General features: G+C 34.3%; 1 protein-coding gene across 3 annotated transcripts in view; it reads left to right on the forward strand.

Annotated features, from left to right (window-relative positions):
• The first annotated feature begins 14579 nt into the window (after positions 1-14579).
• The window catches only part of LOC123672255 (nucleolar protein 4), a 264990-nt gene continuing 254963 nt past the window's right edge, over positions 14580-24606 (forward strand). For all 3 annotated transcript variants that reach the window (XM_045606287.1, XM_045606295.1, XM_045606299.1), the window contains exon 1: positions 14580-15631. In XM_045606287.1, the coding sequence (XP_045462243.1) occupies positions 15128-15631 (504 nt within the window). In that variant the 5' untranslated portion in view covers positions 14580-15127. The remainder of the gene's footprint in view (positions 15632-24606) is intronic.

The raw sequence follows: 24606 nt of genomic DNA on the forward strand, positions 1-24606 counted from the left end.
CTAACAATTTGATGTTTGGTGAAAAATTAGCAGTGCTGTGGTGCTGTGGCGATGGGACACAGTAACAAAGCTTACACAGAAAACATATGGTTCTCCCACCTCAGTGGTGGTCTCACAAAGGCCTAGGAGAGTCAGGACATAAACACAAACATAAACATAAACATGAACATTAAACATAAACATAAAAGTAAACGTTAACATAAATACAATACAATAAAAACAAGATCAACTACTTCTGACATAACAAATGAGAATTTTAAAATGATGCCGTTGATTGGTCAATCCTTTGTATAGCGACACCATAAGGAAGAAAGGGGAAAAGGAACCCATGCTGAGCCTGAGTCGCCAGAGTTATCTTGAACAAAATCTAATCAGTTAACACACTTGTATTTCAGACATCTTAACTCCGGTTTAGTCAAATATGATAAATGTCACAACTATCAGAAATGTTTGTTAGTATTTTTCCACACATCTTTCTATTTCTGCGAGTATTCTTCTTGTCCCAGGTACATTAGCACCAGGTCCTGTTGCGATGTTTGAAACATTCAATGGTATTTCTCTCGGAAGTTCTAAGTAAAAGAACCTACTTAGGAGCGAGATGAATTTCTTCTCATAGTGATATACTCTATATTTAGGTTTTCCTTGTGTTATTTTAACTCTTTAGTTTGCCCAAATATTGTCTCATATGTGATTATTGGTCTCACAATCATGACGTTTTATTTTCTAGTTACATCCTCAAGTCTCACCAGATAGACTTTTGCATGCCATCAAAGCTTTTATTGGTTTACTAGCAGTGATCTAAACATGCTTATTCCACAGAAGAAGAAATGAATCTAGACATTAGGCAAGATTCATTTCTAGATATTCAACTTCAGATCATTCTATTATGTACCCGTTCAGTGAGAATGATTCCATAGCTAGAAGTTTTTTCTCTGGATGAATAGGATTACTGTGGTCTTGGTCAGGTTAATGTTCTATAATTCTAGGGCCTCCAGCATACTCTATACATTTGAATCCAAGATACATTAGTCTATGGTATAGATACTGTAGATCATTCATTATTGATTTCCATTGAAGGCCATTACTTCTTTCGGGAGTAACTTCAACAGTGAATTTTGATTACCCACCTGTGTCTCAGCTATTGAGGTAAATCCATTTCATAATAGAATCGTTCACTTCTTGGGTGCTGACAGACATAAGATCTGTTATCTATGCAGCAGACATTTAAGTCCAGAAAAGCGCAAATTGCGATATTTGTTGCAGTTCCTGCCGGTCGTGATTGGCTGTATTTTCGATACAAGAATACGTCTGAAACGAAAGATTATCGATCACTCTCCTTTACCTTCAAAACCTCCCGGATTGAGGTTTGTCAGCTTTCTGGAATTGAAAGTCTTCTACCTCTTAGTACTGAGATTGAAGAGGAACTCCAACAAGTTGAAGAATCTTCTCCATCTTTATGTTGAGTTCTCTAGAGAAAAACACTGTTATAGTGATATAATTATCTTCACTACGCGTCACCAATTCGACTCATATTTTTGGCGCTGATCTCATGTCAGTCTGCCGATCCTTGGGAACCATAGTCCACCAGCACTATTCTACAGTCGAAATTAATGCTTGTGGATGCTCCTTTCTCCCTCGAGATAATCTCGTTCACTACAATGTCCTCTAGAGAGAAGAGCTGCCTGGCTACCAGTACTACTTCAGGTAGTAGATTCAGCCGTTGCTGCATATCTAGTGGCTTTCCTGGTTTCTGTAGCAGCTGTTTGTTTTTTTGACTGAGGCTTCAATTTGGGCAGATCCAATGGTAGGTCATTTGTTGGTCGTCTCAACTCGTTCCCAACTGAATAGTGCCCCGAATATAGTCTGTTCAAATGAAATGAACTCATTGCAACAATTGATTATGAATCAATGTTCTTGAAAAAACATTATCAACCAAAGATATCGAATAAAATATCTATGTAGTTATTTGACGTCAGGACCTTTTGAGTGCTCGTCATTCTTTCGCCAATTGCAGCCTTTGAAACCAAATACACAATTGAATACTTAAATATATACAGGGTTAGAAAGAACTATTTAGAGGGGCACTACAGGGATATCGAAAACCTTTAGAAATACAGGGCGGCTTAAATTGCAAAAAAATTGCGTTATTTGGGGATGACTGTGTTGGTGTGAACATATCCAAAATATCTCCAATGGTTCTCGAGATATCTCAAAAAAACTAAAAATCTAGACTTTCTTTTTATCTGTATAACTCATCTGTTTCTGGGGATAACTTCACGAAATTCAGTTGGTTGCTATAATCCAATATAGATATTCTAATGGTGTCGTCAGATTTGTTTTGTTTTCTATTGTTTCAGAGAAGCGAAACTCAATTTTTTTTCTTATGGTTCATATTGGTTCTCCTCCTGAGCTATAAAGAAAAAAAATGATGAATTCAACAATGTATTACACCCCACAAAAAAAATTCGAGTCGCATATTTGAACTTCCTTTTCATTTCTTTATTTCAATTAGTGGGTTGGAGCCAGAATTGTTTGTTAAAAATTGTAATGTGGAACAGTGAAACCATCACTCGAGTTTTTCAAATTATGTAGATCAATTTGTACAGACATTGCCAGTTCTGCTCTATGCAGAGTGTTGCTGTCAGCATGATTATTTAATTAATAGGACGAAACAGGATTCAGGTTTTCACAAAACTCAAGTGATGGTTTCACATAACAACTGAACGAAGTTATAAGTTATTTCACAATTCTGGCATCAGTCTACTACCTCAATAAAAAAATAAAAAGTTCAGTTCATTTATTTGATAAAAAGTTCAAGTTTGTGTAGCTAGACTCGTTATTTTTGTAGAGTGTGATATATTGCTGAATTCGTAATTTTTTTTACTTTATCACTACATAAGGAGCACCAATATGGCGTCCATAAGAAAAAAATTGACTATAGCATCTCTGAAACAATGGAACACAGAAAATATCTGACGACACCATTAGAATCTCTACCTATATATTGGATAATGATTATAAACCGAATTTTGTGGAGTTATAATATTATAACCCTGCTTCTCTGAATAAAGACGTTATTTATTTATTTATTTTATTTATCTCCAGAAACAAATGAGTTATACAGAAAAAAGGAAAATACTGATTTAAGTTTTCTCGAGATATCTCGGGAACGACCAACAACTCATCCCTAAATAACGCAATTAAAGCAATCCTGTATATTTAACTGTTCCTGTATTGCCCTTCTAAATAGTTAAAACCCTGTATATCATAAGTGATTTACCGAAATGTCATTCTTGTTTGTTAGTTCATTTAGAGGACCTCGCCAGACATTTTGGCATTCCGACAAAATAAAATTTCGCCGCCCTAATTGTCCAATTGTTCCTTCATTGACTTCGAACAAAATTGGGTTAATTTATTCCATACAATGTGAAATTTCGATAAAAATGGGTGTTTCGTAAGAATTTAAATTTACACTAGTTCTTAACAATTCGAGAATGTAGCTGTAATGGAGCGTAATGATATACTGTGTCGAAAAAAAATCGAAAATTTTAGCGCTAAACTGTAATTGAGTCTTAAATCAATGTTGGTGCAACCCGCTTTCGAATTGCGTTTTATTCCCATTGAAAATATTCATTTTGTCGCCTAGGCAAGAAAGTAGGTACCTACTCTGCTGCCTAGACAGGTAAAGCAATACTCTGCTGATTGATATGTGTCCCCAAAATTGATATTTGATGTCAATAAAAAAAAAAAATAAGAAACAATACGTTTATTTCCATTTAGGAAAAACAGAAAAAAACTCAAAAATATATCTTAAGGTCAAAACCTTATTTCATAATGACATTTATATTTATTGTATTTTGACATGCGTAGATATTTAGTGAAGAATTTTCTATAACAGGTTTTTCAGAACATGAAGTTATGTTTGTATTCTTACTACCTTGTGATAAAGGGGCTTGTTCAATACGGGGCTAGAACCAGTTATTGAAGAGATCAAAGTAGGTATTTGCTATGTTCATCCGATTTAACATTGTATTTCCAATGTAATCTTTCAGGATCTCTTGAAGATTTCCATCCTCCGATTTTTTTGAGTGTTGATATAGATCGGCTCTTTCATCTACCTACTACCTATAATACAGTAGATGATGTAAAAAGGAATCAATAAACTTCAACAATGAAACAGTGAATTATCAAGATTCAAATAAATTGCAATTTGTATGGACACACCTTATTCAAATTTGTTGATCCCGATTACATGTTCTGTACATCTTCCTTTTTGAAAATTAATGAAAACATTATCAACAGTGGAAAGAGAATATTCCTTCACAATGGTAAAAAAGTTTCCAGTAATTGTTAAATCTATCGGTTTGTTAGTTTTCGCGTTAGGAATTAATATTGAGAATGTTGAACCGAAACCTTGATTTCTTTAGTTTTCAGATAGTAGAGTTCATTTTATCGACATGGTCTCGAGATACCAATGATAAGAATAACCTGAAAATGCATTTTTTCAACGAATTGCAAATGACGAATTGGTGTTTTTATCCTACCTTTGCTGCTAACAATGTTTGTGTGATCCGAAGTTTGATCAGAAAACTGTAATATATTTTCATCAGTTAATACCATCGATTTTTTTGGGAAATATTTATGGGAACAGCGTTTTGAGAACGCTTTAATTTTTTTATATTTGGATATACATATCAATGTTTCACATTTACATTAGATTGAATAATATTAATTTTTCTCGTGTACATTAGATTTAAGTACATATTGAATATATTTTCCAAAATGTGGATGATTTCAGTAATAAATCATGATTAATATTTTGAATATCGAATTGAAAAAAATATACACAAACAGAAGACGAATTTCGAAAATAATCAATATTTCAAGATCTTTACATAAACAATTGCTGAACGCAATTGTTAGGATAATATAATTATTTATTATGGAAGTCTCGCAAAAAGGTATTTTAATACTTTCATAATTTAACTTAAACTGTATTACTAGCAGATAATGAAGGAAGGAAATTTATTGTATTGTTTTTAAAGTGTGAGTGCAATAAAAAATATTTAAAGACGTTGGTCAAATGTATAATTTCAGTAGTAATACCCCTAGAAGATTGATAATGGACGAGATAATTAATGAATAAAGCTCGTTGCCAAGATACGACCTTGAGAAATTTGTCATAAAATTATGAGGCATTTGGTAATACCCGAGGGATATTCGGCGGAAAATTTTTCAACAAAAAAATATATGATCTAACTAAACATTAGATTCCTTGATGTTTTCTACTATAGTATAACCTACTACTATTGTATAACCATTGCATCGTATGGGCATCTCTAGCTGATTTAAATACTATAATGTTAAACGGGCCAATATCATAATGTTATAGTTATTATGATACTTTTTTGCTAGATTTTACACAAAACGTTTCACATTGTCTTTACCATTGCTTCTTCATATTCGGTCCCGTCTTTCTTTCCCATATCGACCTCCCAATCTTTTAGTATCAACGTCAATTCTTCATATCAAATATTAAATAAAATAAAAAATAAAATATTCTCGTTCGCAGCAAAAATCCATAAATATTCCCCAAATATATTCGTGACTGTATGTTGTATTTCTGGGAATTTTTCTTTGATTTGCGCATTTATACTTTGTTATACTCTGTACATTCAGACACGTTCAGATGATATCTTCACAATGTCTGCTATCTCGATCAACTTCACTTTTTTTTCGATTTTTTCGTCGGTGACAGCATCTTTTGGGCGTCCACCGTATTCGGTGCTCATTTCAGCACGTTTAAATTTAGCATACAAATCAATGATGGATGATTTTCCTGGTGTAGACCCTGGAAACTCTTCATCAAACCAATATTTTGCTTCAAATGTATTTTTTCCCTTCAAAAAGCAATATTTTATCAGCACACGAAATTCTCTTGTTTTTCATCTTTTTTCAAATAACAAAAGTAGCTAGACCCACTACGCAATATCTCACAAACTTATGGTCGGACTGCTGTCAAATTAAGACACGTATCGTTTAAAGGTTGGTACTAACTAAAAATCATATGGATTTGATACTAGCACCGCCATCCTCGCACCAGACCGGGGACTTTTCAGTTGGCCTAAAAGACTTTATCAAGGCAAGTTCATTTAGTCGAATACAGATAAATTAATCTGAGAACAGATAATATTCGAAATATACAGGGTGTCTACTTCAAAAAGTCCAAAACTTCAAGGCGAGATTCTATAAGTGATTTTCAATGAGTGTTGGAATTGCCTTCTGCAACGAGTATTAGATGATATTTTCTCTGTTTTAGTCAAGTTTTGTTGAATATTGTTGAAAATCAACGAAAAATTCAGATTCTATAACCTAGTGACTTTAGTATTACCTATATCTTGGCAGTTGGTGTGACTGTTACGAAAACTTGAATTTGAATCGTTGTTTCGAGTGTTGAAATAATTTATAATTACGCATTAGATTCGTGAATTATGACTGACGAAATCGATTCAACATCACCAGAATTAAAAGAAATTGCAAATAATGTTGCCAATCATTTCACTGAATCCAATCCAAATTATATTATATTGACAATTAACTCGTGTTGAAATTTGATAGGATTGGAAGTCTGTGTTGACAACCACAAAACAAAAAATTTACTAAAGACAATGCTGTAATGAGTTCATTACAGCATTGTTTATAGTACTGTAATGAACTGAACGATACTGAAATAGAGAAAAGTTTATTAAATACGGGTTCAAACTCGAGATGAACTGATAAATAGAATTAAAATGTGTTGTGCAGAAATGGGCCAGAAACGTTCTGAACTACGCAGGATTATAGATTCAGTGTTATGGTGGGTTTATGCACCTAACTAAGGACTAAGAACTAAGAACTAAACCTAAGAATTCAGTGACGTTTATGCACTTTCTTGTTAGTTTTTAGTTCAGGAATGCGCACGTGGTCGAACTACTTTCTATTTGTTCTATACTTTGATGTTTGATTGTTTGACATTGATATTGATTGTAAAGAAAATTAGATTAAATTTTTTCAGATACACCTCATACTTTTCATCGATAAAACTACGATAACGGAACATGAAATGTTAAAAACTGGTACTAGTTAATATTTAAATTCTATGCGGCGCACGCGCACTTCTATATTTCACCTAAGCCCTTAGTTCTTAGTTTAAAGTTGGTCAACTTTCTAGTGCTAGTGTTAGTTCTTAGTTCTTAGGTAAAGTGCATAAACGCCCTCATTGATTTATTAGCGTTCAATTCTTAGTTATTAGTTCTTAGGTTTAGTCTTAGTTCTTATGAATGGTGCATAAACCCACCATTACCCATGTTAAATGGGTAATGTTTGTTTCGACGATGATTTTACAAAATTTCGTAAAAGATTTTTTAGTATTTCTGCCATTCTTTTTGAGTTTTTATACATTTAACACAGTGTTCCAATATTTTCTGTACTCAGATTAATTCATCTGTATTCGACTAAATGAACTTGCCTCGATAAAGTCTAAATATATAGACATTATAGACGAAACGTTGGCTTATTCCAAATTGGTCGACTTATTTCAATAATCCTAACTCTGTAAATCGAACTTCAAAATACCCCAAATATGATCGAATCCACTCCTTATTTCACTTGACCGAGTCCGACCATCTCCATCGTCGAGTACACACAATTATTATAGAAGAGGGTGCACCTTTCCGAGTCATCGTCGCCTAGTGCGATTCTGGCCATAAAAAACACCTGGGAGAGCCCGCTGTCCAACGCCCAAACCAGTTCTTTCCTTTGCAAACAGCCGCCGACCACGCACCAGGTGGACGGGCCCATTACAGGTTAGCGATGCTGGTTTTCTCGGGATGATGATGGGAATGAAGGGTTGGATGCTGAGACGCGATGTCAGAGGTCAGTGTTGGTCCAGCGGGTACCGGACTGACCGTTAGATGAGAAAGACGACGATCTGACGTTTCTAGTAGGGGGCGCTTTTTTTTTCTTTTGCTCTCGGTCAGCGGGAAGAACCGGCATGTCGAGAAAAAGATGCTGCTATGGGGGATGTTGAAGGGTTTTTTGACGGTTGGCGAGAGGACGCTGGATTCTGATATTCATCTCGTTTGGCGTTGAATATTTGGGAATTTTTATATGTTAACTGTTTTTTTTTTATTACCAGTAAGATTGGACGCACAAACTAACATCAGTTGGTCGGAATTTACACATTAGATATCTACGTATTATATTCCATTTATTTTAGCAAAGGCATGACATCAGATATCGAAGAAGAATTTCATTGCCAGGATGTCAAAACAATCCTTTCACTGCTTGCAAAACAATTTTTTTAGATTCTATTCCGAATCCGAACGTTTCATTGTCTACAGGAAGATTTATTATGATTCACACAAATTCTCAAGAAATCAATACTTGATTTATTCGAAAAGAAAAAAAAATAACCTGCAGTCATATAATGGATCAAGAATGAGAGTAATTCCAAAGTATGTTTAATTTAAAATTTAAACATCTAATGTCACATAGTAACGGAGGTATTTAATTATTAAAATAAATAAGACTTCGTAAAAATGTGAAGGGTAAAAAAAAATATTGAAAAATCACCCTCTAACGCTACGATTACTGTTTTGAGTAACTCGATGCCAAGTTCAGTATGGTGATAGGTCGAGGTAAGTTACTTAATATAAATATTAAATGCTTATATGAATAAGCACAAATAGATACAGAGTGAGTTTAAAGTATAGAATGCCTCAATTATCTCGGAAACGGATCGCAAGATTTTTATAGATTTTAGTGTGCAAGGATCTTGTGATTTTTCCGCTATAATAATGAATTTTGTTATTTCAGAACTGGTATAATTTTCAACTTTTGAAATCCATAAAAGTACTGGATATTTTTCATATACCTAATGTTCCCTATACTTCAATGCCATAATTTTAAAGTTATAGCTGCATTTGCATAATCTTCGCCGAAGTTGGAATTATACATTAAGATGGCTATGATTGAATGAAATCGATTAATTTGAAAAATAATTGAATATATGTTCCATGTTGGAAGTGTACCCACATTTGAGTATTAGAAAAATTAGGAATTTTAGATAACATACATACATTTTCATTCTAACCTTGATACATAATAATATTCTATTCTACACACAAAATTTCAACTTAATTGGATCTGTTATGACCCAAATATCAGGTTTTATATTCTGTGTATGTGTCCTATATTTCCGATGACGGGATCAACACGATATTAAGCAAAAAGTTTGAAATTATTATATGTTTTTCCTGAAATATTGAGTATTTTTCTCTGATATTCCTCTTTAATTTTCTATGGTTTTTGTAGACGCGATCCACATGAAATATTGTTTGAAGCTTCATCAAACTGTTTTTCTACATACAAATGCAAAATTTCATCGCCATTGAATTTGGATATCAGAGAACAAAATTTCGAATGGCTCTGAATTGTATATTATATATCACAAAATTTATTGCACATATTGATTTTGAACATATGGCTCTGGCTTGAAGTATTTTGTGAAAATTTTTTTCAATGAATCATTATTAAAACTTATTTTTTTTGTATTAGAAATTGATTGGTTGATTGAACATCTCAAAACCATAGTCGAATTTTGCCTGTTAACGAATTCAACCACAAGATTCGAAAATGTCAAGTTTTTCAGATCTTTCACTAGAGAGATATCGTGATTACTAAACTAAAGATGCTGAGTAGAAAAGAATTAAGGAAGAAAAATAGTCGAAAAGAATCGAAACAACAATGATAGCTGAAATATAATATCTGCTATTATAGGTATATCAGAATTATACATATAGGATCTTTATTCCTAAATGAATGTAACATTGCAGTTGGCTGGGTTGTAAAATATGTACACTTTGCTCATTTTTCATAAACAATGAATAGATTTCAGCGAACTGAAGAAAATTTTTGTTACTTATCAACAAATTCGGCATATGATGGTGAAAACAATTTAAAATAGTAATTTACGGAACAAGTCCGGAAAATAGGGTCTTTTTGGACGAATAGACAAAATTCCAGGACGAGCGTAAGCGAGTCCTGGAAGTCTGTGAGTCCAAAAAAACCATTTTCGGGCATGTTGCGTACAATATTTTTTCGGAAACCATGTAAAATAACACTATCGTTGCTGCTTTCCATATTTTATTGCGATTGCGATCAAAAAACATGCAAATTTTTGACAACTAATTTCATATGAACTGTCAGCCGTTATCTCGGTTGCTATGGATTCTATGATTCTTTTCCGGCCTATTCCGGGAAGTACATACTTTCCGGACTAGGCCGGAAAATGCTACTTTCTCAGAGAAAAAGCGTCCGGGAAGTGACCACTTCCCGGACGGTTGCCGAAAAAAAATATTTCTGGTAAATTTGTACGTCTAACCAGCGCAGAATTATTTAAAATGTAAATTGGTGGAAATAAAAAAGCAAACACTTCATCACGAAGCGTAGTTCTGAATTTCTGTATTATATTCTTTTGATTGATGTAGAAATAATAAGTTATAGCTTGAAATTTTCAGCTTAAAACAATTCTAAATTGCACGATAATTTCCACCTTCCAGTATACAAAATAGAAGTGTAATCAAGGTTTCGACATAATTTTGACTGACATGAATTGAGGATATTTCTCATAAACATTGATTTGAACCAAAATGAGAGCTAGAACAATTTTCACAGGCCGTATTTATACAAAATATCGTGACTTCAAAACATCAAGGATTCCTAGGTAAAAGATATTGTGTCCAGTACAACACCACAATGATAATCATTATGAAATAAATTAATATGAAAAAATTGATATAGTCTCCAGGAATTAACAAGAATTTTGGTGCATTATCGATATTACAGTATTCTTAGTAATGTTGATGGCTTTTTAGAATATTTGTCATAGGACCTGAACACATGCCGTAATTTTTACCTTTTTCATGACTTTAAATCATAATTTTAAATATATGTACTTAATTCTGTTCTGCTTAAAAGAAATTTTCTTTAATTCTGTGGTAAATCCGTTCATTCTGCGATACTTTATAGACCAATATCGTGCGAGAATATCTCAGATTCACACAGATTCCATAGTTATATTTCATTTTTATATGTTGGTACTCAGAACTCTCCTGTCACGGATTTATTTATTATCTGCCTAATTTGTGATGGGGAGAAAAGTTCTGCCTACCATCATATTTCAATGCAAAAACACTCAACGATATTTATGGGAATATTCCATTAATTTCAAGGGAAAATTCAGTGAATTAAAGAAAATAATAGGTTCATTTTAACACTCGTTCATTCAAAAATCGTCACTTTGTGGCTCGTTTTTGAATGTTAAACTCGTGGAAGAATATCAATACCTTCTGCACTTGCATTATAAAAGAATATAATTACATAAGTAGGTACCTAGTTCTACGGTTTTCCATCACTTTTACCAATTACTGTCCTCATTACGAAGCAGTTCGGTCATCAATAACTTAAAAATTGTCCTTGATCTATGATGCACGTGGAAATAATCAAAAACCATTTTCAACTAACAAAAAAATCAGGTACAAATCGATATGACATAAAATACATATCACCGATTATATCAGCAACACAATTCACAGGAGAAAAATCGAATACATATTTTTTATTCGTTCCTCACATTTATAACCAAGTACCTACAACCTACAGCGTCCAATGATGGATTTCCGAAACTACAACAATTGGAAAATAATTGGATGGCACATTTTCTAGCTATTTTCGAGAAAGAAAGTAACAAAAAATTGCATGTCGATATTTGCTTTCAGTTTCGAGATATGAACGAAAATTGGAATATTCCATTATGTTCAAACCAACATACCCTCCACATTCTTGATGTGAAACAAGAACATTATTGAACTGAAATTTTCTATAGAATGAGATGGCTAGGCTGAAAAAAAAAACCGTTTTTAAGTTATAATACATAGTTATTTTGTTTATAAATCTATTATTTCGACATTGTACTTCAACTCAAAAACTTGTGAGAAACTGACTTTTTAGCAAAACCTTCAGATTCTATGGAATTTTAGTTCTATAATGTTTTTGTTTGATATCGATAGCATCAAAAATGTAGAATTCATGATAGTTTCAGGAAAATGGAAAATTCCATTTTTCGTTCATCTCGAAAATTGGAGAAAATATTTTCTAATTTTTGTAGTATCCGGAGAATATTACACATCGAATTCAAAGAACCCGTTACATTAAAAATTCTGATCATATTGTATTAAAAATTTTGCCTGCATCTTATAATTACAGTTGTTTCATATCGATTACTACAAGTTTACTCCGATCGACATGCATTTTCCAAATAATATTTCGAAGACTTCTTTGTGGAAGGATATAACTGAGTTCGAACATAAATCGATAAATCTGATGGATTCTTGGAACTAATTGTGGTTGAAAAGCTATTTGGGTGAAATAATAAAAAAATCTGTTACCTAAAATAATTGGGAAAACATTCATGTGCAATCTAAACGCAACAAGTTTATATTTCGTAAAATTTGAGATTTAAGTTTTTTTATTTTTAGCTCAATTTTAGAAATTTTGTTCAGTGAGTTGTGAATAAAATTATTAATTTCAATTTGCATATTGAATCTTTTGTTAAATGCTGGCTTAATAGTCACTTAGTCACAATACAGGGTTAAAAAGAATTTTATTATTAAACCCTAATTTTGAAACATAATGATAATAATAATGGAATAATTTCGTCAATTTTATTCAACTTACCGATTTTCAACAAGAACCATATCTTTTCAATATTTTATTTTGTTTTTTGATTCATGGCTTTAAGTGCTTTAGTTCATTTTCAAGGGATAAAATCAACTTTTAACTCAATTTAAAGATATGCCATAATGTCAGTGCGAAAGCTCTTTTTATGTGTCTAGCAATAAGAAGGCAACAGTATGTTGTCCAGTTATAATGATAATCAATTAGTTCGAAATTTATTTATGCAAACTTATTGAATTCTAGTAAAAAATTAAACTTTGAAACATATCAATTCAACTGTATCGTAAAATAACCTAAAGAACCATTTTTTTATTCAGAAAAATATTTTCTATAACTCAAACACTTGGAATCACTAGGATGATGTTTATTTTTATTTTTTTTTAATACTTATAAATAATATGTTATATAAAAATGTATGCAACTGCCTGGAAGACTGTGGTCGATAGCCATTTGATTTATCAATAAATTTAATTTCTCTCTCTCTCTATTTTCTATAAACCAAGTTCATTTCTCTCTCAAAACTGCACTAGTGCACTTAAAGCCATGAACCAAAAAACAAAATGTTGAAACGGAATGGTTCTTTATGAAAATTGGTAATTCAAAAAAAATTGAGAATGAAATTATGCCACAGGAAGGTTCAAAATAAGGGTCAACAAGAAACTTCTGATAAACCCTATATAGTGACTAATGAGCTAGCATTTACCAAAAGGGTGAATATGCAAGTTGAAATTAGTTATATTATCTAAAGTTCACAGAAAAAATTTTAAAAATTGAGGTAAAAACGGAAAAACTGTAAGCCTTCAAAATTTACGAAGTATCAACTTATTGGGTTTTTTTTGCACCCGAGTGTATTATAAAAATTTTTGGAACCGATTCCTCTTATTTGTAACCCAGGAAAAAGGATAATATCGATTCATATCTTTACTGCTAATTGTTGGAAAATATTTTGTTAATAATATGAAAATTGGTTAACCAACTCATCGATCCGACTTGATGAAGTCATAACAAAAAAATTTGGAATAAAATGTTGAAAAGGAATGGTTCTTGATAAAAATGGTAATTTGAAAAAATAGACAATGGATTTGGCCACAGGATGTTTCAAAACTAAGGTTTAACAACAAACTTCTAATAAACCCTATCTAGTGCCTAATAAGCCAGCATTTAACGAAAGAGTGAAGATGCCAGTTGAAGTTGATAATTTTATCTACAGTTCACAGGAAAAAAAATTGAAAATTGAGCTGAGAATAGAAAAACTATGAGACTTCAAAATTTACGAAATAACAACTTGTTGCATTTTTTTTGCACCTGAGTGTATATTAAAATTTTTAGAACCGAATCCTCTTATTCATAACCCAGCAAAAGAATAATTACGGTTAACTTCTACCTTTATTGCTAATTCTTGAAAAATATTTTGAATTTCATTCATTCATTGCTGGAAATACTGACTGCTAATTTTCGAAACGATAATTAAAAAATAATGCCTTGTTTGAAATGGGATTTCTCTTTTCCGAAGAACCAGCAAAAATAGGTTAACCAACCCATCGATCCGACTAGATAAAGTCATAACAAAAAAAATATTCGGAATAATTTCGGCCTTTCCACATGCGCCCTGCCAGAAACAAAGTGATTATCCACTAGACCGCAAAAGCACGACAGAAGGGCCACGCCGCAGCGCCTACAGCGATCCCCGCACGGGCCGTTTCATAACCGGCGTACGAGGAGTAGAGGGGAGGGAGGAAATACCAAAGGGTCCCGTAAACGAGAGCACGAGACGTGAATCCCTATCATTCCAGTACGGGATACCAACCTGCTCTGGTCTCTCAGTCAGCCGCACTCCCGACAGTGTTGCGCATTCACGCCTTTTTATAATTCAAAATCTAGGTGCGCGCCACGCAACTGGGATATTTGATTTCGCTGCTTCGCACGGAAATCAACGGCTTCCGTTTAATTCTGTGACCGATTTCGGACGCATGTGACAATTAGTGAGACGGACGTGTGCGTCAACAAGTTACAACTGACAGTTCGAAGGATTTTCAGTGATTGAGTTCTGTGACTGCTGTCAACGATCCTTATTATCGATGATTGGTGTCATAGAATTGCTGTAAAGTCAACAATTACCGGTGAAAACTACGCATTTGTGACCGTTTATTCGAGTGTTGTGCGTGAGTTAACATCTTCACTCTGAGAAGGTACAATTTTGATAGCTGTTAGTTGTTTTTCGTTGTTTTCGAGTATTTAGAAATTGACATTGTTCAATCGAGATACGTAGATGTGCCAGCAGGTGTCCGCCGGCTCGAAAAAACTGTCATTCGACTGGTGAAAAGTGATATATGCTTTAGGCGGAAAGACAATGGCCACAGATATGTTGACCGATAACGAAGTACCGCATCGAATGGAAGAGAAGAAGGAGAAAAGAGGAACCAAACGGAAGAATGCTAACGGCGCGAAGAGCGGCAAGTCTGGTAAAAATGGCGAGCAGAATAACAATATGAAAAGACAGAGGTTCTCGGCAGACAGCAAGGACGATATGTTGGCGGCTTATCAGCCGTGGGTGATACAGACATACGGTGACTTAGCAAAGACCAAGACCATTACGTTGAAGAAATACGCGAGGATCTTGAGAACGTTGCGAGGCGAGGAAGTGGTGAGTGCGGATAATAGCAAGTTCAGGTTTTGGGTGAAAGCCAAGGGTTTCCACGTCGGAAGGCCTGCGGGTTATGATGCGAAGCCTGCAGACTCGATAGTCGGACGTTTTAGTGTTTGTGATATAGACGAGGGCATCCCTCCAATCTCGGATAAAATGACGGGTTCAGCGAGGGATCCGCCGCTCTACGTGCCCAATGCCCCCTTTAAGGTAAAGCGTGATTTCCTTCTCTTTTTTATAGGGTTACTCCTTTTCTCGCACCCTCTGCCGCCGAGCGTGGCATCAGAGGAGGCGGAAAATTTTATATCTGATTTTGGTGGCGATGATTGATTGTTGCTATCGATTACCAACGGTCATTAAGAGGACGCCTTCTGCCGACAACTCGAAATAATTTTGAATGGTCGTTTTCAGTTCCTTGGATATTACGCTTTTTTTTCTTTTGAACATAAGGCGGATTTAATCTCTAACATTCGGACTTGGAAGATTAAATCACTTATCCATCGTCGCAACATTTGACAGTTGTGACGTAATTGACATCCCGCCATGCGATTTGTCAAAAATTGAAATCGGTATTGGCTGGCCAATTAGATGGTGTAGCGCAATGAAGTATCAAACTATCGTTTGGGTTAAACAGTTTATTGTAGCATTTTCATGGATGATTCACTTGAAATCATATTGAGGAAAAAGAGTTATTCCAATTTGGGCCTATAAGCCCAGCTTTAGGATGGTCAAGTACTCAATGAGAAAATCGATTATACCTAGTTACTCGAAACTGGTGGCTTATATATGTCGAAAGTTCAACCCGAGGTTCAACCTCGGGTCCAACCCATATGAGTAAAAGCACTTCTACAAAAATGCTGTCAGAAACACCGAAACTCAAGATTTAAATTCAATAATACTTATTGATCAATGACAGCTATCCATTTCAATTTCACTACCACAATTCTGAGCTATGTATGCCTCCTCGCAGTCAGATCTCAATCCACGTGATTACAGAGTTTGAGGATACCTCAAAAATAAACAATACATCATTCCAGAAGAAAGTTAGGGATATAAACCACAAATTACCTAAAGGCAGTAAGCTATATATGCGGCGTACGATCTATTCTTCAATAAGGTATAGAATATATGTTGTATTAACATCTCATTGCTCGGAATTGCATAAATTGACATCCTGTCATGCGATTCATCTAAATTGAAATCGGTATTTGATAGGCCAATTAGAAGGTGTAGCGCAATAACGCATAAAAATGGCGTTTGCATGCAGCAGTTTATTGTTGCATTTTAATTTTTCACCAATGATTTACTTGATATCATAGTGATGATAAATAGTAATTTACGTAACAAGTCCGGAAAATAGGGTTTTTTTGGACGAATAGACAAAATTCCAGGACGAGCGTAAGCGAGTCCTGGAAGTCTGTGAGTCCAAAAAAACCATTTTCGGGCGTGTTGCGTACAATATTTTTTCGGCAACCATGTAAAATAACACTATCGCTGCTACTTTCCATATTTTATTGCGATTGCGATCAAAAAAACATGCAAATTTTTGACAACTAATTTCATATGAACTGTCAGCCGTTATTTCGGTTGCTATGGATTCTATGATTCTTTTCCGGCCTAGTCCGGGAAGTACGTACTTTCCGGACTAGGCCGGGAAATGCTACTTTCTCAGAGAAAAAGCGTCCGGGAAGTGAGCACTTCCCGGACGGTTGCCGAAAAAGGTAATTTTTATAACGGAGCTAGGTTAGGTTCAGGTTTAGGATGATCAAGTACCTACTAACAAAGAAAATAATCAATAATACTTAGTTACCCGGAACTAGTAGCTTATAGATATGTAAGTAGAAAGTACTTTTACAAATATGCTGTCATAAACATAGCTTTTCAGGTTGAATAATACCGAGAATAATATATATTGATCAATGACAGCTATCCATTTCAATTTCACTACCATAATTCTTTAAGCTATGTAAGCTTCCTGTGTCAGAAACCAATCCACTCGATTAGAGTTTAAGGATACTTGAAAAATAAATAGTATCTAGCAATTCCTTTTTTTACCGATGATTTAATTGATCTATTGATGAAAAAGGTAATTCCAATTTGGTCCTATAACGAAGCTAGGTTAGCTCCAGGTTTAGGATGATCAAGTACCTCCAAAGAAAACAATCAATTATTATATATGTACTTAGTTACTCGCTCGCTTATTCGAAACTACTGGCTTATAGATATGTAAATAGAAAGGCCAATCCATATCAGTAAAAGTACTTTTTAAAATATGCTGACAGAAATACCGCCTTTCAAGTACAATAATACTTATCAATCGATGAGAGCTATCCATTTCAATTTTACTACCATAACCTTATCACAGTACGATCTCAATCCACCTCAAGAATAAAGAATACTTTAGTCCAATAAAATCTGAAAAAAATCACCGAAAGCAGTGAGCTTTATTTGGCGATTGATCCATTTTTCATTAAGATACCTATAGAATATAGAATATATACCGCCTATCTTCCTAATGGTACGAAATATTTTCTATATCTCTATCAATATTTCATTGCTCGAAATTGCACAAACTGAAATTCTTCTACTGAGGTTGAATCACCCTGTATATGTGGAATATATGACCCATAATTCATTCGCTATTTCACTGATCAGCGGTGGGCATTTTTTATTATTTCACTGTCCAAATTGTTATCAGTCCTGCGGTGAGTTGTCAGAATTTAATTTCTGTTGAACTTGATTTTACGGGCTTTGTTTATTTATTTTTGGATTATATAATTAAAGCATAACCATTGACCACTATGATAGAGAGGAATGAATTATTTTTGCATAGCGCCAGTCTGCAAAAAGACCAAATTATGAATGCTTTTGAATTTACATGTCATTAGACGTAAAACTACATATTTCATGTCCAATATATTGTATTATATTTTTGAACCACTGCTCAAATTTAAATTGATACATTTTTCAGCACAAAATCGAACATTCAAAAACATTGTTATTTCCTCAATTATAAAATCAATAATAAGCGTAGCACAGATAACCATTGTTTTCTGGAATTAAAATAATTACTCTAGGTATACCTTTCTTCTTTGAGTCACTGTAATGCCAATTATTCAACCTGTGTGTACAGGTGTTACACAAAGTGAATATTGTTGTTACTAAATAGCCGACTTCTTGTAAGTCATTGACACCTATTTGGGTACTCGCAGGTATTGAGACATATACCGTACGTTTCTTACCTGCTTCCATTTATTCCGGAAGAGGCCCCTATAAAAACTAATCATGGTCTATGAAAGGTCCTTGAAGGTGGCTAATCCTAGACTTTTTTATGACTGACACCGAAGGGTGTTACTATCAAACACTTGTTACTCTGTTCATTCTATTTATGTAAATTAATTGAATCGGGAGAATGAATGGAATAATCTTATTTAATGACGGTTTACCCAACAATGAAAATGTTAGAGCTTCGATTTGTATGTCAAGTCGTATAATAATAGACAATCTTCCAAATCTTTAGAAATTCATTTCGTGAAGGAATAAAATCAGATCATTTTATGTTATTCTAAAACATTAAAGTTCTATTTGTATGAACAATTTTTATTCAAAAATTTCAAATAGTATTACAACTTGTAAGAAAGCAGAATCCTCGACAGAATCCTGAATGATATCTGAAACTATACACCTGAAAAGGATATTAAATAACAAAACGATTCAATTTTTTTCTTGACACAAGGGAATTTGACATATCTAGCTGCGTAACAGATAATTTTTTTTCATCACCCATCACTGACGTAAAAATATTCGAACAAACCTAATTATTTTCATGTTTTTGCCAAATACACAAGTTTTCGTGGAAAAGAAAAAATTATTTATAATATTTGAAGCACTCGTGGTATTACCTTCGATAATTGCATTCAGTGCAATTATGAATTACTATGACAACACGATTGAGTTTGACAGCTTCATTTCAAATTAATTTCAAAACGTCACGTTTTGGCAATGCGAATGTTCAGAGTATAATAAAGTACAAATCCGCTAATCAAGGAAAAATTCCCAGAAATGCAACATGCAGTCACAAATATAATTGGGGAATATTTATGGATTATTGAATGAACATAGGAGCTTAGAAGAATTGACGTTGATACTAAAAGATAAAAAATTTTCCGTCGAATATCCCTCGGGCATTTGTAAAATGCCTCATAATTGCATGACAAATTTCTCAAGCTCGTTCGTATCTTGGTTACAGCCGGAACTCGGAAGCTGAAGGCTGAGGCTGTTACCAAGGAACGAGCTGTCCATTGTCATAAGATTATCTCGTCTATTATCAATGTATCAGGGATATTACCACTGAAAATTTGTTCAATGAGACGTTTCATACTTGAAACTCACTCTGTATTCTTAATTATGAAACTATTATAGAGTAAATTTTTACGCACTAGGCTGTCATAAAATGTATGTGAACCTCAGAGTAATAAATATAGATAGAGGGAGCATACGTCATTTTCAGTAAGCAAATTTTGTCCCCAACATGAAGTATCAAATTTGATATGAAGCGCGCGGAACTGAAAACATATTAGTGATACGATATTTCACTCAAATCGCGAGTTTCTTCACAAAGAACGCACTTCTTATGTCCCATAATGAATCAACGTTTCATATTAACTCAAAATACATTGAAATATATACCTTCATAAAGGATGTTTTTTTAGAGCTATAGAACTTTAAATTGCAATAAAACAACGATTGATTTTTCGATTGACATGAATTTAATTTATCCGCAAGATAATCTTGTGGCATTACATTTTAAATATGATTTCTGGCATATGACCGCCACGGCTGGCTCGGATGTAGTCCAATCTGGACGTCCAATTTTCGATGACTTTTTCCAACATTTGTGGCCGTATATCGGCAATAACACGGCGAATGTTGTCTTTCAAATGGTCAAGGGTTTGTGGCTTATCCGCATAGACCAATGACTTTACATAGCCCCACAGAAAGTAGTCTAGCGGTGTTAAATCATAAGATCTTGGAGGCCAATTCACAGGTCCAAAACGTGAAATTTGTCGGTCACCAAACGTGTCTTTCAATAAATCGATTGTGACACGAGCTGTGTGATATGTTGCGCCGTCTTGTTGGAACCACAGCTCCTGGACATCATGGTTGTTCAATTCAGGAATGAAAAAGTTAGTAATCATGGCTTTATACCGATCACCATTGACTGTAACGTTCTGGCCATCATCGTTTTTGAAAAGTACGGACATAAAGCGCACCAAACAGTCAGTTTTCTGGATGTAACGGTGCTTCGACATACACTTGAGGATTAGCTTCACTCCAAATGCGGCAGTTTTGTTTGTTGACGTAGCCATTCAACCAGAAGTGCGCTTCATCGCTAAACAAAATAAAATGGACGTAGTGCGCGACACGTATTCCGCACAGAACCATTATTTTCGAAATAAAATTGCACTATTTGCAAGCGTTGTTCAGGCGTGAGTCTATTCATGATAAATTGCCAAACCAAACCAAACTGAGAATAAATCACTTGACAGCTGTTAAATCGGTCGCCATCTTGAATAGTAATGCCAACTTAAAGTTATATACCTCGAAAAAAAAAAACACCCGTTATATCAGAAATTCAGAAAACAAACTTCAATCGCGCCAAACGACGTGAAACAACCGAAGACACTAGGAAAGCAAAATTTGCCAAACCTTTTATTTCAGCAAGTAGATACAGAAAATAATAAACATTCTGCTTATTATAAATTCGACAATTAGGAAAAATATCGGATTCCAAATATTCAAATTTGCATATTTAATCGGGAATCAGTCAAATAAATATATTTCATTCAATATAATATATATTCATAACGATATAGAAGAATTGTGGATTTGAAAATATATCACAATCCGACAACGTAATCTAACCATGTTGGGGACATGTAAAAATTGTGTATACTTCCTCCATCTATGTTTATTACTCTATGGACCAAACTATTTCATGAGACTATAATTATTCGTTATCAAAGGTGCTGCCAGACAGTATTTCCATCTAAAGACAATTTTTAATTCAAAACTGATCATATGTTATTGGTGGAAATCAAGACGAGAGTAACAGTCGCTTCAAAATCTGTTTTAGTGACTACCGAAAGAGAAATGACGAAACACTATTCGATTTACGAGATATCATTCGATTCTTGAAAATTGTTCTCGATTCAACAATAATCGATACGACGAACCTCAGACCATCAAAAATTTCGCATTCGTGTTGAAAGAGAAGCCCATTCTGCAACTTGTTTTAGAATATACTATTAATTCAATGTAATATACATTCATAATGATAAAGTAAAATTGTGGATTTGAAGATATCACAATCCGACAACGTAATCTAACCATGTTGGGGACACGTAAAAACTGCGTATACTTCCTCTATCTACGTTTACTCTCTACGAATCCCAGCTTTTTCGTCCGGAACAGCGTCTCGATTCGGTCGCAGCAGCGAACGCCGCTTTGTTTTCGACGCCGCCGAAAATGAATCATAGCGACGCGTCGCAAACTTTCGGCCGCGGTCCGAAAAACCGAGGGGATTCTCTGAATCGACCCATCGGTCCATCTTCCTCATTTCCATCCGAAACTGCGATCAATGGGACAGAATCGACCGGCATCGTTCCGGCCGTGTTATGTTCAATCAACTCCGAATGCAGCCGGGGTCGGAAGACACGGGAGGGGGGGAGCCCGATCCGAGTCGAGGGACCAGAGCGGGAGGGGTGGGGGGTGAGTTTGCCGTTCGGCGGCAACGCTGGGGTGGTTTCGTCGTCGACAATCACTTTTATAGGTGCCATTTTTACGTTGACGGCTCCGCGGCGTCATATTTTTCGTAGCGCGCCGGATGGCGAACTTAACGAGGGGTCATATCGATTAATGGATTTATTCAATATGGCCCAGGGTTCCGTTTGGGGGACTTCGGCGTGCGAGCGGAGTTCACGGTCGATGTCTGGGATATAACAACGGAGGACGGGTTAGTACCCCCCCACCTATCGATTTCTTATTAGACGGGGGGCACCGGTTGATCGAATATGTATCGCGGGCGGCCGGCGGTTATTTTAGGAGGTCGGGAACGTCGTTAAGTTTCGGGGTCCCGAAATTACGCCGATGGAGCAGTCTGAATTACACTCGACAAGCCATTGCTTTGCTTGGACAGTATTTTTTACCATGAAGAAAACGGTGTTTCGTCAATATAATATTTTTATCAATTTTTCAATCAACAACAAATGTAGCGACATCTTCAAAATGGACAGTGTTCAGTAGCGGATTTATAGATTTGCCGTCTGTAGGCTTTTCAACTTTTGCTGCCTCTGCATTTTGAATCATATCAATAAAATTCTAACTTTATAATTTGTGTTCCATCCATCATCAACTTTTCCCGGATGGTTATTATCATTGGGAACTAAGGTTCCGTGTCAGATCCTTGATTATTTTCATAGCAAGGAATTGTCAAAAAACATCATTTCAACCAAATAATACCTTAAACTTGTACCACTTTCGAAGTAAAGGTATAAACTATACAATTCTTACAAAATATAAATAAAGCTTACAAAGAACATACATTTGGCGAACATTGATAAATATTTTTTATTACTCACAGTTTAAAAACAATACAATAAATTTCCTTTCTTAATTTTCTGTTAGTATTACAAGAGGTATTATAGTTAAATTAGGGAGCATTACAATACATTTTGCAAAAGTTTTTCAAAATGTCACCCGTTTCGAAAATTAGGGTTTTTTGATTTTATTCTCGAAATGGGGGACACTTTTTAAATAAATATTTTCATTTAATTCGAGACTTAATTCATTTTGTGTCTATTGTATGATTATTTCAATGACGAATTTCAAAATTTTTTCATGAGGTATCATGTAATTCTAAAACACTACTACAAGACAATTGTAAAAATTATTTTTGCAGTTATATGAAATCATGAACAAGCATCTTTCCCGCTGTATAAATATTGAGGAAAAGTAGGTACTATACAACTAATAATAAGTTATTGCAAAAAAAGAATTATTGAAATAAAAATAAAATAACTGAATGAAAGACACATCTATTCGTTGAAGACCATATAATAGAATTTAATGTAGTTATATTGTATGGTTTTTGATGGAAAAACATTAAATTTTACTACTTCCCATTTTCACACTATAATTCAGATAAATATCATCATCCTTTTGTATGACTCTCACCTAACGTAACCAATTGTTGGATTTCTACATCAAAGAACTGTTGAAACTTTATTCCTCATATGACATCAGTATTGAAGAATCCAAGAACTGATGGTCTAAGAGAATAATATGAATTTTAAAAAATACTGGTTTGATTTCAACATTGAGATTAATATAATTATCGATCATTATCAATTAAACTACTACTGGCCTAACCAGTAAAAACATTTTTTTCTACAAAAATGCGATTTTATTCGTAAACATAATCGCCTTCAGAAATGAAAAGAAAAGAAAGATAGATCGATGCTTTTGAAATAGGCTTCAACCTGGTCAATCAATTTATTAGAAAGCCAAATTTCTTTCTCTTCAGCGGCTTTTAACCGTTGTTGTCGATAGGGCAGAGTCCGAATAATAACATTGCCATTGCTTTGCTTAAAGAGTATCTTTAGCTATCCCAAAAAGTATTTTATCGATATGCGAAACTCGTTTTTATTCTTTTTTGAAACAATAACTAATGTAGCGATGAAACTTGAGTTTATTGCTAAAATAAAGTCTTTTTTTTCGGGAAAGAGTAAACGTATTCTTGCGTTGAAGGAGGTGATTTCAAAATCTGTCTTTTAACCCATTGTTTTGATACAAATGTGATAAATTGTCCCGGCTCAGCAAAAAAAAAATTCTCAAATCTTTTTTGTGATATGAAGTTAATAATCGCGACTTCTTTCTATTTGTTCGATGCTTGTCTTTGCATGGGTGGTGCTTGAGCTAGTTACCATAACAATACCAAGACAGGCCACTGTCTACTAAACACACAGGAAATAAATTATTCGAAGTGTGTGGCGTTAGTCTTTGTGACAATTTATGATAAGATTGCATGCAATACAAGAGTACCTACAGTAACCACTCTTCACCGCAAGATAACAACTTCAAGGAAAGCTTCATTTGGATACAGTTTGTTGATAGTTGTCGTTTTC

Source organism: Harmonia axyridis, chromosome 1 (genome assembly GCF_914767665.1).
Source record: "Harmonia axyridis chromosome 1, icHarAxyr1.1, whole genome shotgun sequence".
Taxonomy (NCBI): domain Eukaryota; kingdom Metazoa; phylum Arthropoda; class Insecta; order Coleoptera; family Coccinellidae; genus Harmonia; species Harmonia axyridis.